Source organism: Drosophila hydei, unplaced genomic scaffold, assembly GCF_003285905.1.
Source record: "Drosophila hydei strain 15085-1641.00,03,60 unplaced genomic scaffold, DhydRS2 tig00008134-arrow-pilon, whole genome shotgun sequence".
NCBI lineage: Eukaryota > Metazoa > Arthropoda > Insecta > Diptera > Drosophilidae > Drosophila > Drosophila hydei.
The window spans coordinates 225,377-244,024 of record NW_022045843.1 but is presented as its reverse complement, the minus strand read 5'-3'; the positions used below and the strand labels follow the sequence as shown (position 1 = coordinate 244,024).

General features: G+C 44.4%; 3 protein-coding genes across 4 annotated transcripts; 2 read left to right on the top strand and 1 right to left on the bottom strand.

Annotated features, from left to right (window-relative positions):
* Positions 1 to 1,117: 1,117 nt before the first annotated feature.
* On the bottom strand, positions 1,118 to 3,101 carry LOC111594126 (NADP-dependent malic enzyme). Its single transcript, XM_023307284.2, has one exon. It carries the CDS (start codon positions 3,029 to 3,031, stop codon positions 1,199 to 1,201), a length of 1,833 nt encoding a protein of 610 aa, XP_023163052.2. The 5' UTR covers positions 3,032 to 3,101; the 3' UTR covers positions 1,118 to 1,198.
* Positions 3,102 to 10,780: 7,679 nt separating this feature from the next.
* Positions 10,781 to 15,316, top strand: LOC111594127. 2 transcript variants are annotated; one of them, XM_023307285.2, is made up of 4 exons: positions 10,781 to 11,005; positions 11,085 to 11,841; positions 12,320 to 12,510; positions 15,085 to 15,316. In XM_023307285.2, exons 2-4 carry the CDS (start codon positions 11,268 to 11,270, stop codon positions 15,259 to 15,261), a joined length of 942 nt encoding a protein of 313 aa, XP_023163053.2. In that variant the 5' UTR covers positions 10,781 to 11,005; positions 11,085 to 11,267; the 3' UTR covers positions 15,262 to 15,316. The 2 variants fall into 2 exon arrangements, with proteins under 2 accessions (XP_023163053.2, XP_030081309.1); XM_030225449.1 differs by having other exon boundaries at positions 10,781 to 11,841.
* A 1,334-nt stretch (positions 15,317 to 16,650) lies between these two features.
* Positions 16,651 to 18,223, top strand: LOC111594122 (protein mono-ADP-ribosyltransferase PARP16). Its single transcript, XM_023307281.2, has one exon. The coding sequence runs from the start codon at positions 16,797 to 16,799 to the stop codon at positions 17,886 to 17,888; it is 1,092 nt and encodes a 363-aa protein (XP_023163049.2). The 5' UTR covers positions 16,651 to 16,796; the 3' UTR covers positions 17,889 to 18,223.
* Positions 18,224 to 18,648: the final 425 nt, after the last annotated feature.

Below are 18,648 nucleotides of genomic sequence, written 5' to 3'. Positions count from 1 at the left end.
CATTAAGTAAATAGAGTTTTGTTTCAGAGTCCTTAAAGGAAAGGGTTGTTCGCTGTGCTGCCTCCAGTTTAATTTAACTATATTTTCGGTGTTCGATGGCATTCAACTTAAACACAAAGAGGAAAATTATGGCTTGAATGCTTGAATCAATTTTTTGTTATATGCCAGGCTTCTATATTCTTTACAGCTTAGCTGTATATTATAGCTGTTTATATCATAATATAAGCAAGTCATTAAGTAGTTTTGAGAGCTCAATTGTTTTATCATGCAATACAAAAAACGAGATGAGTTCGTATGGTCAACTCTTAGTCGCTTTTAATCAGACGCTACGACAAGCCGATCTTATCTGATGTCCAGCTTTAGTTATTATTATTATTATTATTTTAAGCTAAGTGTGCCCCAGAGTAGTTTTATGTTGAGCTCTCCTAATATATTCAGACTCATGATAGGTAATCAAAGGTGGCTTGAGCTGGCGACATGCACAACAATTAATCAGTGCACGGTTTGGGGCTGAAAATAGAGACATTTGAGTATTTGGAAAAATGTCGCAGTTATATATGTTTTCCAATTAGCTGTAGCTGGGATAAAGGCGATTGCCTGACCTCAGGTCATTTTCGTTGTTAACCGCAAATAGAGGCGAGTGCGATGGGCAGTTGCTGTATGTATTTCATTTGGCATATTGATAAATGAAATGAAACTCACATGAGAGAGCGAATACACAAAAAACACGCTTCCCAGTGGAGTACCTGTCAATGGCAGGCACTGCCTGCCACACACACACACACGCACACACACAGGCACACTCATTCGCATGCATGCAATTTAATTTGGCTGCCTCTTTGTTGCGGCTTTGTTTTGTGCCATTTTACGGTGGTTGTTTCAATTTATTATACAATACAACTGCAATTGGGATTGTTGTTTTTAATAGTTTCAAGCTCGAGCACCAGCCGCGGGTCAATAGCACGCGCACACACACACTTATATACCCGGGGTTGACATGTGAAAATTGCATGCAGCTAATTGCTCACTGGCTGTGACTAGACTCGAATTGAATGCGGCCAAGGAGGCGATACTGGCAACTCAGCCGCAGTCAAATAAGTGAGCATGTGGAATGAGCCATTCGAAAGCGAGATATGCAATTTGAGCTGCGTTATTTAATTATTAAATCGATAATCAAAAGTCAGAGCAAATAGTCTAGCTATATATTGTGCTTATAGTAGTTCACCGACTCGGAGGTGCCAATATTCTGATCTTCCGTGCAGTAGAGTGTGGGAACTGTATCGGAGTACTCGGACTTGAAGAGCATGCTCTCTATGTACTCTTTGGGATTGCTCGGCTCTGGCCAGAGGGTGGCCAGGCGACGCCGATAGGCGAAAGTGAAGACGGATTCGGCTATCTGCAGATTGACACAGTTAATCTTGCTCTTCGGCGGATATACATTGCGCTTGACAATGTCCGTGGGCCATACTAAGCTGGCCAGCCGTTCGGCGGCTACCAGGAACAGCTCGTCCGGTACATTTGTCAAGCCGGACAGAATGATGCCCAAAGTGATGCCGCAGTGTATGTAGGTATCGGTGCAGAAGCTGGGCTGATACCATTTGTTCGCGTACTTCACCGGCGGCATCTCGCAGCCGGATATGAAAATGCAGCGACCCTTGGTATAGACAAATGCATCTTCGGCCGTGCACTCGGCCAATGGCAAGGGCTTGGACATGGCAAATATGATGGGCATAGCACAGCTTCGCTCCATGGCTCTCAGAATATCTTTGGTGAAGGCATTCGCATGCGCACTACAGCCCACCAGCACAGTCGGCTTGATCTGCTCAATGACCTCCAGCAGAGTGTCGATGGGCGCATGGGTGCGGCTGAATTCCGATAGCTCCTCGGGCACCTTGTGTGGAGAACGATTGTGCACTACTAGCCCATGGGCATCGCAGAACCATATGCACATCTGCGCTGCATTTCTATCGAGTCCCTGGCGCATCAGGTACGCCATGCACATGCGTGCCAGGCCGAAGTTGAAGTTCTCCAAGCCATAGAAGAGCAGTGTGTTCGCCCTGAATTTGACCTCTGTGATCGAGAGGGCGCCCAGCAGGCCGGCGAGCCCGCAGGTGCCATAGAGCTGTACGCTTATGTCCATATAGCACTTCCTCTTCTGATAGAGGTCCAGCAGTTGCAGTGTTTCTTTCGGACTGAAGTCTTGCGTTTGGATAACTGCACGTGGCCCGAAAATTCGCATGACGGCCAAAGTGAACTCCTCGAAAAACTCAAACAGCTCGGGCCCAGTAGTGCGACTCTCGCGCACCCCCATGTAAAATGTGTTCTGCAGCAGATCATGATTGTTTGTGCCCAAGTCCATCATTAGGGGCAGGCAGAAATCGGGATTCATGCGGCCAAAGGCCACGTCTTCATACATTTTGTAAAATACAACGGGAGCCCCACTGGTGCCAACGTCTCCCAAATTCATTATGTTGTTTCCATTGGTCACCATCACATATCGCACGGAGTGGCGCAGCGGCCAGTTGCGCAGGACATCGTAGATATGTCCACGATCCTTAATGGTGACATACATGCCCCGATTATTCGTGTAGAGCACGCTGAAGTTCCTTATCAGGCTGGGAAACTCTGCGATTCTGAACACTGACATATATTTGCCCGGATCGCTGATCAGTAGATTATAGAAGAGCTTTCGGTTGAGAGACTCCAAGTCGGATAGAAACAGATACTCCTGGAAGAGCGTTTGGAATTTATCGAAGTACTGCCCGCACATCTGCACCTGTTGCTCCAGGCTATAAACTGAGAATGGAATCAAGCCATTTATGCTGAGCAGCTGTTGTTCGCGGTGCGAAAAAGCCGTCGACTTGCTTAGCCAGGTGGTGCGCAGTATCCTCTGCCCGCTGGTGGTGTTGCGCGGAAGCTCCTCGTTCGTCTGCCAGAAGGTATCCCGATCAATGGGAACGCTATCGCAAGTGGCCAGATAATCTTTCCTATCCACGCACTCGTGCTGGGGTTGTTTTTTTTTTGAAGACATTTCGGCTGCCTGTAAATGAGTACAAAAGTGTGAATGCCTGCTAGGTCAGCAGGCTAATGTACGCCTTGATATAAATGTGCTTCGAGTAAATCTCTGATAACCATATAGAATATATGTTTAGACACTACATCTACTGGTCTGTCTGTATTCAACTCTGCTTGTAGCTTAATGCACTCTGGCCACATTTAATTTGTAGTCATTTGCATTTGGGGGCATGGGCGGGCATCCCTTGGTATTATGTAAATGTGTCTGGCGCACTTTGCGGCGACCTCAAACCCAAGTGACACCTCAGAATGTCGTTGTGGATTCGTGGCTGCTTTCACTCGAAATTTGATGCAAAACATCCATCAACTGCGCCAAAACTTATACAGCCCAAGACACGTTGGCGCCCAACTCGCACACCTTTTATGCTAAATACCCCTTCAGGGGGTAGGGGGTGGACAACAGCCATTTGTGGCGAGCACAAGTGCACTTGAGCAGCGGCGGCCTTAAGTGAAATGGCAACATCGTAATATTTCGACCAAAAGATTCGAGACCTGGCAACGGCAACGGCAACGGCAACGGAAACGGAATGCCGCGAATTTAAAAACAAGAGCCAAGAGACGCAGAACCAAACGGCTGGCCATAAGCGGCTTAATTCCAATGGGAGTGGCTGGCGGGGAGGCTGGTTAGCGTTGCTTCTTAAAATTCCACAGAGCTCTGGCCAACAGTTGTTGTCGGACGCTGCCCAAAAAAATTTGCATGAGCAGCAAAGAAAGCGCCGCAACTAATTTGCAAGGAGTAAATGTGAGTGTGCTCGTAGTCAAGGCGACGCATAAATAGAACCGAATGGGAAAGTGTAGTAAAACAGACGACAAACTCTCACACACACAGAGACAGAAGCACTTCAGAGATTCAATTAAAAAGCGACAGAAGCGAGCGGGAAATGCATCAAAAGCTCATAATGAAATCAATTTTCAATCAAACGCTCGCCAAGCAGTCAAAACAGTCAAACCCCAGACTCAAACTATTCACATTTACCGAGCCCATCACAGGCGACAGCAACAAAGTGACCAAAGTGGCCAAAAATGTTGCTGTAAATGTGTGTGTGTCCAGTGTGTGTGTGTGTCGGTGTGTGAGTGTGTACGTTTTATTTCCGCAAGGGCCAAGAGCGGAGGGCTTAACGGCCGTTTTTGTGCGCTTTGTTTTGTGACCCGCTGGCAGCGGGCCGACACATTTGCACTTTTTGGACATTAAAGGCAACACCATTTGCAGCTTTTTTCTGCGCTCTCTCCGGCGGATGTGCTGCAAATTGAATTTCTGCCACGGGACATATTAAGTGATCGAACTCGGTCGAACTGGCCGCCTACGGCTTTGGCGTTTTAACATAAAAATTTATGCGCTAGGTGTAAGCAGAGAAACAGAGAGAGTAAAAGGTAAAGGCCAAACTACAAGCCCAACCCAGATCGAAAAATGAGTATGCACACACACACCTATACACTTCTACACATGTGTGTGTGTGTGTCTTTGAGTTGCAGCGTGGCGCGAGAGAAAAAAATAAATGTTTATGCGACGTTTATGCTACAGCGCAATTTGAATATTTTATGGATGAAATTCGATTTCGGCCATGGCCCAGCTCTGCCCGGCCCGGCCCGGCCCGGCCCGGCCCGGCACGTGCACTAAAAACTTTTGCATATGGAAATTGATTTCCTTTGGTGTCATACCTTACGAATGCCCACGTGTGTGCGTAGGTGTGTGCCCGTCCAGTTCGGCCATTTGCTGGCTGACTATTTTGACAGTTGTCAAGAGCATAAAAACAAACGCAATTTGCACCTCTTTGCCAACAAAGGGGCTGCAAACCAATTTTGAGCCATGATAAAACTAAGCAATTTATATGCCGCACGTGAGGCACACACGCCAACATTATTACGCATACGCCATATGGTACAAATTGAATAAAACCTACAGAAATAGCATTTGATGGCATTTATGATTTAGTAGATCAGTTTCGCCAAAAGCCACTTCACTCCCACCTTATTATGCAAATTGCCAGCAAAAGCACCTTGGCCAGAGAAATTAATTTGCATATTTCATTTATAGCGAAACTAGTTGAGTGGCCAAAAATTGTATTTCTTGCGGAATGGCGAAGCCAATGTCAGCGTATTATATCGTAAGCGTACTCATATATATGATATATATTCTGTATATTATAATGAGTTATTATATATATTAAATTATGTATGATATTTTATATGCTGTATATCATAAGATGACGCTGAGCTTCGTCATATGTTTATTTATTTGCATACAATGATGAGAGCACATAATTTTGATATGTTAAGCAGCTCGTCTTCAAGTCATTTAAGCATATTTTATCATTGCAGAATATACTCTCTATATTTCTATGTATTGGCTGTTTATTTGAGAGGTTCATAAACTTCAATCATAATAAAATAAACTAAATTTCTTTTAAATTAATGAATGGGATACCAAGTTTAATGGCATTAATTTTCAATTATAATTTTAATGTTGATTTATTTATTATTATTTATTTATTATTTATTATTTATTTATGTTAATATTTAATAATGTTTAATTATAAACACCAATTTCCACAACCATTACAATGATGCCCTCCAAGATTTTTGAGCACTTATGGACCAATGACTCCGCCGCATCTCAAGCGCAAAAAATACTGTGGATATAATGGTGCTTCAGCATAAATTTATGGGTCATCCTCAATCTAAAGGTGATCATTCCTGCTTAGTTACGTAGCCATGCAATCAAAATTGGGCTTCATTATTATGTGTGCCATGTGAATCAAGGAATAGTGTCATAAATTTGAAGAGCGCAACCAGTAATTTGGTAAAAATTAATTGTTGCTCTGAAGTTAGACTAGTTATACTAAAATGTCAAGGCAGACTTAATAAATAGATACTATTAAATCTTTAATAAATATTTAAGTAAATCCGTATTTTCAACTCAAAGTTGAAAAACTAAAAAAAAAAAAACAGCCTAATTTACTTACTATACTCTTACTCAGAGTCAAAAGCTGTGAAGCTGCTCTTCAGATCCCCACAAATACTTTCTAATTGAATACTTTGAAATGCCAATTTGAATTGAATATAATTACAGATAAGTTAGTTAAGCTTAGGCACTAAACAATTGACACATAGTTATCTACTTCAAAAGGCAGTTTGCTCGTCAACCTCAGTTACTTGCCATAAATATTTATGCTTAACATGTCCATGTCAAAGGGCAGCAGTTAGTCAAATATTGAAGACTTGATATTTTCAATTACAAGCCGACACAACTGTCACAGCAGCGATTTTATTTCAGTTGTGCAGTTGTTGAATATTGAAAGCGGATGTGCATCCAGCGACAGCGGCAAGTTTAGTGGCATGAAACGTGGACGTTATTAAATGCTGTGTCTGATGCTGGCAGATCAAGTGGACCAAAGCCGAAAGTCCCAGTGGTGCAGGTTTGCACGTTCTGCTGCTTCTTTTTTGTAGTAGTTATTGAAATTGTCAGATTTTATTTGTAACCCGCTGGGCATTTAATGAAAAGTCTAACAGTTTTTTGTTTCTTTCTTTCGGAGTTTGTGGCATTAACGATTTGATAATTTATGACGGGAGCTTGGCAAAGGCTGGCTGTCAGAAATTGGAGCATGATTTACCGGCAGTCCTGGCAGCATTCAATGGAAAAACTCAAATAAATGTCACATGAGTGTCGTAGTTTTCCCCTTTTCCGTTTTTTTCTTCCTTTTGATTGCCCGCGAGCTTCGTGCAACTCGTTCAAAGTAAAAAGTCTTGAATAAAAAATTTATAAGCTTAATAAAAGCGCAAAGACCAAGCCACGACTCTTGTTGTTGTTGATGTCGATTCCTTTTTTGGCTTTCCAGGCACACTCACACGCACACACACACACGCGCACACACATACACTGTGGGAAAACTTCGGAATCGGCAGCTACGTGCGTCAAAGCCAAAAAAGCGCTAACTTTATATCGTTGACGCTGTCGCTGCTTTTACTTTGGAACTTCAAAAGACTTTCAGATTATTTTCGTACATCCTTGCTGGCATTTTGTTATTTATTTTACTTGCTGCTGCCTGACTGCCTGGCTGCCTATTTAGCTGAATGCCGTTCGGCATCTGCAGCGGCAATCGACAATCGGCATTCGGCACAGTTGGAATGCCAAATAAGTTGGGCAATAATCACAATAAAATCACAATAAATATTAAGCAGAATAGCAGCTAGAATAGCGTAATTAACTTGTTGCACGCTCCATTTTTTCTTGGCCGGACTGCAATCTGGGCCAATCTAATCGCATGTATCCGGCAAATATTTCTGTGCCACAAATGGCGCATGGCGCATGGCGTATGGCGCAAGCATATACAAATACTCAAATAGTTGTGTGGGCATTAGTGGCAAATTAAAGAAAGCATAAACACGAAATCAGCACATGCACGAACCGTACAAAGCACCTCTGTCCGCCTTTCAAATCCACAAATCGCACATAAAAATTGTTAACGGAAGCGAAAATTAATTAAAGCCATGGACAAGGGCAAAGTACGCGCTGGCACGCAACAGCCATGGCCAGGAGCTGGACAGCAGCAGCAGTAGCAACGCAGCAGCAGTTGGAGCAATGGCAGTGGGACAAGACGATGCGATTGCAGAAGGAGTCTGGCCAGCTGGGAGGCTGGGCCTCAAATTCAAAATATGAACACCCCGCGAACGTTGCGCTATTTTAGACGTGCTCAAATATTTGCGAAACGTGTCAAAAGCGTAGCAAACTTTGCGCTTCAAAAGCGCCGACCAAACAGCCACCCACCCGCTAGCTCCTGCTGCCAGCTGTAAAAACAATTGATTGAACGTTGTGCGCGTGCGGCAGGGCTGGGGCAGAGTGGCAGGTGCAGGTCCAAATGTCACTGGGTTAGCAACGGCAAAGCATCAACCACCTGGCCCACACCTGTGTGTGCGGCCAGGCAAACAGACGATAAATAGATAGACAACAGTCAAAAATAACGAAACAGCAATTGTTACCGAAATCATCAAAATTATCGAAACATTTCTGGCCCCAGACCAGCAAAACTGCGACATGGGCAGCTCGAAGTATTTTCGTTTAACTTTTATTCATATCAAAACGAAAATCAAAATCAAAATCAAAGTTGACATGCTGTGGACAGTTGCGGCTGACAAACGAAATGTGTGACGTTTGCTAAGTGCTCGGCTGAATCATAAAACAAATAAATAAATGCCTAAATTGACAAAGAAAAACAAAACCAAAAAAAAAAAGACAAAAACGAAGCCATTTGCCAATCAATAGGCATTCATAGACTTTACTAGATTAAAATGTGCTTAAATTTTTGATGAAATTGTGAATTTTATTCGAATTATTTTCTATTTATCAATTACTTTTATATCGCAACTTAAATTGTGTATCGAATAGAACTTTTGCAACACTCAAAGCTACTTTTGTATTAGACTTAAATATCTCAACTGATACTTTTAATACTGCTACTTTGATATGCCATAGAAACTGCTTTCTTTTATAGTTTGGAGATAGAGAAAGCAGAGGCTTAAGAACTGAAACAATTTGTAAATTTACATCTGCTAATCTTTTATCTAAAATATATTTGTGTGAGATTGAGATACTTTTTTAGATTGATAACTAAACTAGTCGTTGCTATTTTATTTTTCTGATTTTTGTTAGTTTCACAAAGAAATTTATCTCACGGATACTCTGTCATCTAATATATCCTTTTGTCTCTAGCAGATACTAGTGAGTACTTTGATACTTTGAGTATTATACTTTGATACTTTGAGATACTTTGAGTATTACATAAAGATATTTATCTGCAAATGTATCTAAGCTATTGGTTACTCTTTGTGTTTTGTGATTTTACAGATACAGAAAGATTTATCACTCTCAAATACATTTGCAACTCTCAAATATTCTATCAGCTAATAGCCACTTTAGTCCAGCAACTCTTTTGCCTGAAAGATACTTTTTCTATATGAATTGAATTACTCATAGATACTTTTCTATACCTTCTAGACAGATGAATTTGTAGTGCACATAGTGCACTCGCGCCAACTGTAAAGGTAGCTTGCCAAGCCGACCAACTCATTTGGCATATTCACAGGGTAGAGGCACATAATTAAAACTACCCAAAAACTCAACTCACGCGCGCAGGACGACAACAATAGCAACAAACAGTAACAGATTAAACAAAAATCTGGCAAGTCGCAGTCGACAACTAGGAAAATGCTAGCGCAAGCAGTTTGTCGGCGTTGCCAGGACAAGTTAATTTATGGCACTCAGTGAACCAGGCAGATAGCGCCAGACAACAGGCAGCAGCCGCAACAGCAACTCAAATGGCGGCTCGACGTTCATTTTGTTTTGCGCTTGAAACTGGATTTATTTTATTTTCTGGGAGAGAGTGTGCTGCTGCTTCTACGTTTCTTTTTTTTGTTGCTTGTGCGAAAAGTTTTGCTAATTTGCGGTAATGTTAATGCTGAACTTTGCACAAAATTAGTCAAGTTCTGGCGCGTCGGATTAAGCGCAATGTTACGCCAAAGTGTTAAGTTGGAAATAAATGTTGACACTTGCGGTAAAATGCGAGTTCTTGGCCCGCAACATAAACAAAAGAGCCGAACGTTTTAAAAACAGCCCAGCCACGAGCAGGAGCAGGAGCAGCAGCGGGAGCGGGAGCAGGAGCGCACACATCCTTGCGCCGAACCGAACTCCATGAAATTAACTTTGCACCCCAAAAGTATGCAAGCGTCGGCTGTCACAGGTGCGCGCCATAAAACGCCACCCGTCCGCTAGCCGGGTCCACTCAGCCTCTGCCATGCTGGACTGCAGTTAATTATGAGTAAGTTGGCCATAACCGCAACACTTGCGCCGCTGCCTGCAATTCCTTAGGCTGAGGACTTGCCATGCGTAGCAGCAGCAGCAGCAGCAGCTGAGGCATGCCAAGACCTTGCCAAAGTATTTCGTGTGGCAAAATTAATTTATAAGTTTGGGCCGCGACAGTTGCGGCAAGCCAAGAGAGGCCAGGCGAGAGACCAGCGACAGACCAGGCATCCATTGGGCATCGGCAACCTGGGACAAGTTTTGCCGCGTTACGTGCCAAAGTTACGACACTTGCCAAGAGTTTCCGGCTGGCCGTTCAAAATTTATAAAGTGTCATATGTTATGAAATTTGGCACCCGCCACTTTGCATAAAGTTAAGGCTAAGTCAAATTATTTACGTATAAAAATTGCCTCAGCTGAAGCTAGACACAAATATTAAGTGGGAGAGAGAGAGCGAGCGCTGTCACTGCTGACAACGATACAATTATTGGTTTGTATGCGCACAATTTACACCCACACACACGCAGTGAGTCTTGGGGTGGGGAGCAGCGGCTTGTAATAAATCAAACCAAGTGAATAAATCATAACTGTAAGCACACACACACACACACGCACATGAGCTGAGCTTGTGTGTGCATTTGATAGTCGCAGCTTGTCACATGCGAAAGTGAACGCCGCCCGCCACGAACAACGACATGAAATAATGACATGAAAATTGACAATTTTATTCCTACTTAACTTGCTGAATGAACGAATGAATATATCAAGCCTCTCTCTCACACGCACAGCCGCGCTCTCCCTCTCTCTCTCCTTCTCACCCGCTAGAGGAGATATTTTATGCACAGTTTGACGTGCGAGCGAATTGTAACCAGAATGAATGACAGTCAGTGACTAACTGAGTGATACAGCAACAGCTGTCAAAGTGTGAATGACACTCACACACTCACACACACTTCGGTTTGTTTTTCTTGTAAATTGCTTTTGATTTGCATACGCGGAAGCGTATTTAATAATACAGTCAGTTATCCATACTCAAACTGGACAGGAAATGTTGAAATGTTCGCAGCGCGATTTCAATCAGAGCCGCAGGCCGCGCCGCTTATTCGCCCATTCGAATTGTATTTGAAAACAAGATAAGTAAGATAAGCATAATTTATACGCTGTATAAATCAATTTCTTCTTATATTAAATTGTGAAATATAATACATGGCCACAGCTGATGCTCTTTAGCTGTCAATTGGCTGGACATCAGCTCGTGACGCACACTCAGACTCTCACACAGCATGCTAATAAATTCGACTGAGTGGCTCAATTAAATAATCGCCCACAATCAGTGAATATATCGTCAGAGTTGGGGTCGAACTGGGCTCTACGCGTCGCTCGCTCAGTCAGTAGCAAAATGAGGCGAGAACGCAAAACATCTTTCAGCTATCATAGTGTCCTGCTGGCATTGATCGCGTTCGTGGCTGTGGTCGGCGGTGCACCGCAGCTGAAGAGCTCGTCGATGGAGGGTGCCGATGGGTCATCAGATGCCGAAAACAAGTCCAGCTCTAGTGAGGAGGACAGCCGTTCGAGCAGCAAGGACGATAATGTTTCGGACGATTTGATTGTGCTCACCTCGGACCGTGGCCCAACCAAAACGCCATCGAAATACGACGATCTCTTGCGAGAGCTCGAAGAGAAGGAACAGGAAGAACCATTCAATCCTGCCCCGCCTCTGAACATAAGCGATTTTGTGGCGTTGATACCCGCCAGGCAGGTGGTGGCCATCGTCAACAATTATTATCGCCACGACGAAGAGGTGCAGCGAGGATACGATTTCATCAAAACCGAGATCTTTGAACTGCTGCAGATGGCCGATGTGCTGGCTGTGACGAATTATTTGCATGGCATCGGCTTAGACGTAATCGATCTGGCGCAGGCCGTGGTGTTAACTCTGAAGTCAGCCTCTGCGGACAACACACCGGGCAGCGGTGCGTATGAGCGATAGGGCAGCGGCCCAAACCTCTGTCAACACACAAACATGACCAGCGCCGTGTCATGACACAAACAAGCTTCCAAATAACTTTCAAGTCATCCACTGTCCTCTCTGCGGTGTCCCTTGTCCATTGTCCCTTGGCCATCTGTACCTTTGTGGAAATTATGGCATTATGCTCAATGTCATGGTCCAACAGAACTGTCCGCCGTCCGCTGTCTGCCGTCTGCTGTCTGCTGTCTGCTTCAAGCTTATCAATGTTCACACATGCTCGCCTCTCGAAGCCTGCACAGCACCTGAATTGAATTATTTGCAAATAGCTGCAAACTATGCAGACAAAGTCAAACGGAAAAGGCACCCAAAATGCATGGCTTTGTGGCAGTGGCATGATGCCCCAGCTATGCACTGGCCATGTGCATTTAATTAAATACTTTGCCTGTTATTGAATCTGAATATGAATCTGAATTTGCTTGCAGAACTGGATGTGGCCATTGTCAATGAGGAGCAGAAGGGCGTGCACGGCCTAGTTGACAGCATACTGGGCTTACTGTCAGCAACAAAATTCAGTGAGATGTATGCCAATAAAGTCAAAACGGACGAACATTTCGCCAAGTTCAACAACAACTTGTTCTCAGCGGAGTTCAAAATTATATGGAACAATCTGTATGTAAGTTGCCGCTCCTCACCTTCAACTCGCCTACGGCACGTACCTGAGTTTTCAAAAGGTTCGATCAGGGCCTATTTCACATTTTTTTCTTTCAAACAATTATTGAAGTGTGCGCGTGTGTGTGAGAGTTGGAAAAGCACTTGGAAATAGGCAGACCGCGGATGCCTAATAATTTTTGTAGCAAACGTGAGCTAAATATTAGAGTAGCATTTTCTTGGAATGGCAGTGGCAGTGCCAATGCTTTATTACGTTCCCCGAGTGCTTCGAGTGGCACAATTTCATTCCGGTCGTGGCTCAGGCATATGTACTCCGTATACAAATCAACTTCCGCCGGCTTGCCGCCGAACTTCTTCGCCATGTCCTAATTTTAAAGCAGACTCTCCATGTGCCAAGGCATTTCTCCCTCTTCTAATTGGCAATTGAGCTGGCCTACGTGCGGTACATATTTATGAAATGGCTAGATGGCAAAAAGCAGAACGCGTTTGTTTTCCCAACTGCTTCTGCTCCGGCATATCGAAGCCAATTTATGTTTATGTGTGAAAATATGCCAATTGATTTGGCGTAAATAGAATGCGTGTAATTGAAAAAACCTGAGCGTGTCTGGCTTAGGTGCAAAAGCACTCTCAAACCGCAATAAAATATACTCGATTCGTTCCACTGATTGACAAACAGGCCGGCCAACGTATAATTTATCTAATATCAAAAGCAATTAATAACAGATCAACTCGAGGCTGACTAATTTTAGTGCTGTTAACCTCTTAGACTAATGTGCAATAGAATTTAATACGGGGTACAATGAAAGTGGATGTAAATGACAGATAGATGATTCTAGTCATTCAAGGCATGTTGAAACTGGAATTCCAGAAAGCCTTTAGGTCATATACAAATGAACAGACGAACTGACAAGCTGTAAGAGTCATTTGAATGAGATATATTGGATAGGAGATAGGAGATAGGAGATAGGAGATAGGAGATAGGAGATAGGAGATAGGAGATAGGAGATAGGATATAGGATATAGGAGATAGGAGATAGGAGATAGGAGATAGGAGATAGGAGATAGGAGATAGGAGATAGGAGATAGGAGATAGGAGATAGGAGATAGGAGATAGGAGATAGGAGATAGGAGATAGGAGATAGGAGATAGGAGATAGGAGATAGGAGATAGGAGATAGGAGATAGGAGATAGGAGATAGGAGATGGGAGATGGGAGATGGGAGATGGGAGATGGGAGATGGGAGATGGGAGATAGGAGATAGGAGATAGGAGATAGGAGATAGGAGATAGGAGATAGGAGATAGGAGATAGGAGATGGGAGATGGGAGATGGGAGATGGGAGATGGGAGATGGGAGATGGGAGATAGGAGATAGGAGATAGGAGATAGGAGATAGGAGATAGGAGATAGGAGATAGGAGATAGGAGATAGGAGATGGGAGATGGGAGATGGGAGATGGGAGATGGGAGATGGGAGATGGGAGATGGGAGATGGGAGATAGGAGATAGGAGATAGGAGATAGGAGATAGGAGATAGGAGATAGGAGATAGGAGATAGGAGATAGGAGATAGGAGATAGGAGATAGGAGATAGGAGATAGGAGATAGGAGATAGGAGATAGGAGATAGGAGATAGGAGATAGGAGATAGGAGATAGGAGATAGGAGATAGGAGATAGGAGATAGGAGATAGGAGATAGGAGATAGGAGATAGGAGATGGGAGATGGGAGATGGGAGATGGGAGATAGGAGATAGGAGATAGGAGATAGGAGATAGGAGATAGGAGATAGGAGATAGGAGATGGGAGATGGGAGATGGGAGATGGGAGATGGGAGATGGGAGATGGGAGATGGGAGATGGGAGATGGGAGATAGGAGATAGGAGATAGGAGATAGGAGATAGGAGATAGGAGATAGGAGATAGGAGATAGGAGATAGGAGATAGGAGATAGGAGATAGGAGATGGAGATGGGAGATGGGAGATGGGAGATGGGAGATGGGAGATAGGAGATAGGAGATAGGAGATAGGAGATAGGAGATAGGAGATAGGAGATAGGAGATAGGAGATAGGAGATAGGAGATAGGAGATAGGAGATAGGAGATAGGAGATAGGAGATAGGAGATAGGAGATAGGAGATAGGAGATGGGAGATAGGAGATAGGAGATAGGAGATAGGAGATAGGAGATAGGAGATAGGAGATAGGAGATAGGAGATAGGAGATAGGAGATAGGAGATAGGAGATAGGAGATAGGAGATAGGAGATAGGAGATGGGAGATAGGAGATAGGAGATAGGAGATGGGAGATAGGAGATAGGAGATAGGAGATAGGAGATAGGAGATAGGAGATAGGAGATAGGAGATAGGAGATAGGAGATAGGAGATAGGAGATAGGAGATAGGAGATAGGAGATAGGAGATAGGATATAGGATATAGGAGATAGGAGATAGGAGATAGGAGATAGGAGATAGGAGATGGGAGATGGGAGATGGGAGATTCAAGCTAATTTCAAGTTTCACTAGTCTTTACTGATGACCCAAGTATTGAGGTTTTATTAATTTATGAAATCCCTGTTTATTTTGCAGTATTCAGAGCCTGTACGTGAATTGTTCTACAAAGACAAGGATGACATATATCTACCACAGATTTACGAGTTCATAAGGCACATCGACATATGTGCAACTGACACGCCCATAAGAGGAGAGCTCAGATTGAGGACATGCCTGCAACATGAATCGCCCATAACACCAAAGTCTAAATAAAGTTCTTACGCTTACGTATGTGAAACAATTAAACAGCTAAACAGATTAGAGTGGAGAAGAGTATTTCTGTATAATATTATATAATATTATTATATAATATATAATAAGATAATAAATATAAATATTTATAAATATATGCATTTATAAGATAAATCCAACACTCCGATTGCGGGCACCCCTTTTGTGCTAGACTAAGACGAATCGATAAAGAACATTGCGAGTCGAGAGGAAACAAAAAGGAAAAGTCACTTGCTAAATGAGAAAATGTTGCTGTTTTATTTTGTGGCGCGTTTAAAGGTTTCGCAGAGAGTAGAAAAATTTCGAGCATATGCCAGGCAATTATTTAGTGGGCCTGGCTCATGGGAATTGGCAATGTGAAATTGGGAGAGTGCACAAGAAAACGGCGCATATTAATAAAGCTTTCGGGCAGCAAAAAGAGGGTTAAATGACGCAAAGGTGGTGGCTTTTGGTGCGTCAAAAAGTTTATCTACGAAAAAAGAAAAGTTGCAAACTGGAGCTGGCTCTCTGATTTATGCCGCCTCGCTTGGGCTATGCCGAGTCGAGTCGAGTCGAGTCGAGGTCTATGGCTCCAGCGCCTGGGCCAGCGGCAGCGCAACAGTTGCAACTCTCTTAATGTCGGCGTTTATTTGAATAAACTCAAACTTCTGATTTCACAGGGCAGCTGGCAGAGTGGCAGCAGCGCAAAAAGTTACAAAACTTTCTCGGTTAACTGATTTCTACACCGACACCTGCAGCTAGCACCGAAAAAAATGTACGCCAGCCAGCGGCCCCCCAGGAGACTCATAATTTAAGGAGAGTATATCAATAAATTACGCATACTGCTGCCAGCACTTTTTAAAGTAGATAAAGCGACGGCCGCTGAAATGCAGAGCACTCACACACACACACTCGCTTACCCTCCCACATGTATGTGTGTGTATCCATGTATCTATGTGCATGTGTTTGTCAAATGAAATCGTTGCTGATCAAGGTGCTACAACCTGCTGCTCTCTCTCTCTCTCTCTTGACTCTATTACTGACCAGCAGTTGAGGGGAGGGCTGCTCGGGCCTTTTTTTGGTGGTGGCTTTCACGTCCGACCATAACTCAATGCGGTCCAATTGATTGGCCGAGCCAAAGCCGTAAAGGCGTCGCTGTAAACATGCAGGCTGACATAAGCTACGCGTCGTGCATCAGCTCCATTAATCAATTACAGGCACACCCTCAACGAGCAGTGGCTCCCTCGATGCTGTGCGACAATCACAACCTGTCACAGAAGTGTCTAAATTCAATCTGCAGCTCGCCAAGGAGACCAAAGCAAAACAAGAGCACGAAAGCCGTCAATCTCAGCTGGCACCGGGGCAGTATGGAAACGGCATGGCGCACTTTTTCATTTCCAAATGTCAGTATTTCAGATATTGTAAATTATTTGTGTCAAATAAATTTCCGCTTTAAACAGAAGCAAGTGCAGCGTACATCCTTTTTACAAATCACATAGAGTCGACTCCTTTGCGCGTCAATACCCTCCGCTGACTCCATGAAGTTGGTTGACTTTTTGGACAACTCAAATCAAGCCGGAACAATCGGCGTGGCCAGCAACTCCAACTTCACGCACATATCTCAGCTCTGTGCTGAGCAAGCGACGGAGCCTGCCATCTATTTACGGCAGCTCTATCAAGTCCAGGATCGTCTGCGGTCCGATCTGCTTGCCTGCGATGTGCGCTTTTCGCTCTTCGTGGCAGCTGCCAATAGCTATCGTTACGAGAAGCTGCTGCGGCCCTTCCCCAAGGAGTTTCTCGACGGCAATCAGCGCCCGAACATCGGCGCTATCTTCCAAGTTGTCGCCGACATAGATCGGCTGGAGGTCTTACTGGAACAGCTAAGCAAGGGCAACTTTCATTGCTATCATAGGGATGTACTGAATCTGCTGTATGTCGTGCTGGTGCGTCATGGCGAGCGCTTCGCCTTGAGCACACTGCGACCATGTGAGTTCGAAGATCTGTATGCGCACCTGAAGACTGTGGCGCCGCAAGTGCAACCCACGCAGATCTTCGAGGTTACACCGAGTCTGAAATGCACGCACACCAAGGTCTACACCCGACTGCGCGAACAGTATCCCGTCCGGATTGGCTTCTATGGTGCCAGGGTGGAGCAGCTCTATGCTATGCTGACCGTGGGCTCTCTGCCCGTAAATACGTTCTTGGAGCTGACCAGCGACGTGGACGAGGCGCTGAGGCGCAGTCCACAAACTCCTGGCTGGGGCGGCTCCCGCTGCGGCGCGCTGCTCAGGTGCGTCGCCGTGGTGGAGTATGTTGTGAAGCCCGCTTTTGTCAACGTGGAATCGAATGGCAGATATGTGAGCATCACAGATGCCAACTGTATACAGATTTCGTATCTGATGTTCTTTGGCCAAAGCTTTGAGAAGAAGCGCAGCGCGCGTGTGCGCCAGCCCAAGCTCTCGATCAACTTGACCGAGTCGCTCAAGTGGATGGAGGGCAACAAATATGCGCTTTCGGTTGGCATGTATTTGATGCTCATGTCACTGACGACGCCAAGCGGGCGCGGCATTATGCACAGATTCGCTTGCTATGGATTTTATGTGTTGAGGAAGGCGTTCTTGAAAATTTAAACGCAACTTGACCAATATAAGCACCCTATTGGCCCATCGATTGCTGGCAGCAATAAAGTGCTTATATGCGTCAAGAGAGTCAAGAAAGTTCAAGAAAATTCAATCATTCGTTCGGCCACAATTGCGCCAAGTGCTAAAAGCTTAAAACAGAAAGCGAAAGAAAGAGAGAGAGAGACAGAGTGACAGAGAGAGGGGACGATGGACTGACCGTACTTGGCGTGTAAGCAAATGTTGGCATGAGTCACACGCAACTGGCCATAAATAACAACAATTTAGCATTACAAGTGACGCAGTAAAAATTTATATGCTCTCGCACATTTTCAATTTTCTGCAATTTTTCTAACAATTGTGTGAAATTCCTTGCGGCCATTGGGCAAGCGGCGGCAGCAGCAGCAGCAGCAGCAGCAGCGCAGCTGGGCCAGTCGCCTGCATAAAAAGGACATGAACAGATTTCCCATGCGTGTGTGTGTGTGCGTGTAAGTATGTGTGGGCACACATAAACTGAGTGCAGGCAGAGTCCCTATGCCCTGCACAGCACATACTCTGAAAACTTGGCATTATGTGTTGCCGGACACATTTCGGGGCACACAATTTAGCAGCTTGGCTGGCAACATTTCTTTTTTGTTGTTTTCTTTTTTATGTCCTTTGGCGGCCACAACTATGTGTGAGTGTGTGCTCTGGCATTTTTTACATATGCTCGTCTAGTTGCTGCTACAAGTTATGCAGAGCATGCACTGGGCCCTTCGGCGGACAGACAGAC

What these genes read in the sequence shown, in the direction of transcription:
- LOC111594122 (XM_023307281.2), top strand. Translation starts at nt 16,797, where the DNA reads ATGAAGTTGGTTGACTTTTTGGACAACTCAAATCAAGCCGGAACAATC.
- LOC111594127 (XM_023307285.2), top strand. Translation starts at nt 11,268, where the DNA reads ATGAGGCGAGAACGCAAAACATCTTTCAGCTATCATAGTGTCCTGCTG. An exon ending in GGACAACACACCGGGCAGCG is followed by an intron (nt 11,842 to 12,319) that starts GTGCGTATGAGC and finishes ATTTGCTTGCAG; the next exon opens with AACTGGATGTGGCCATTGTC. An exon ending in TTATATGGAACAATCTGTAT is followed by an intron (nt 12,511 to 15,084) that starts GTAAGTTGCCGC and finishes TTTATTTTGCAG; the next exon opens with TATTCAGAGCCTGTACGTGA.
- LOC111594126 (XM_023307284.2), bottom strand. Translation starts at nt 3,031, where the DNA reads ATGTCTTCAAAAAAAAAACAACCCCAGCACGAGTGCGTGGATAGGAAA.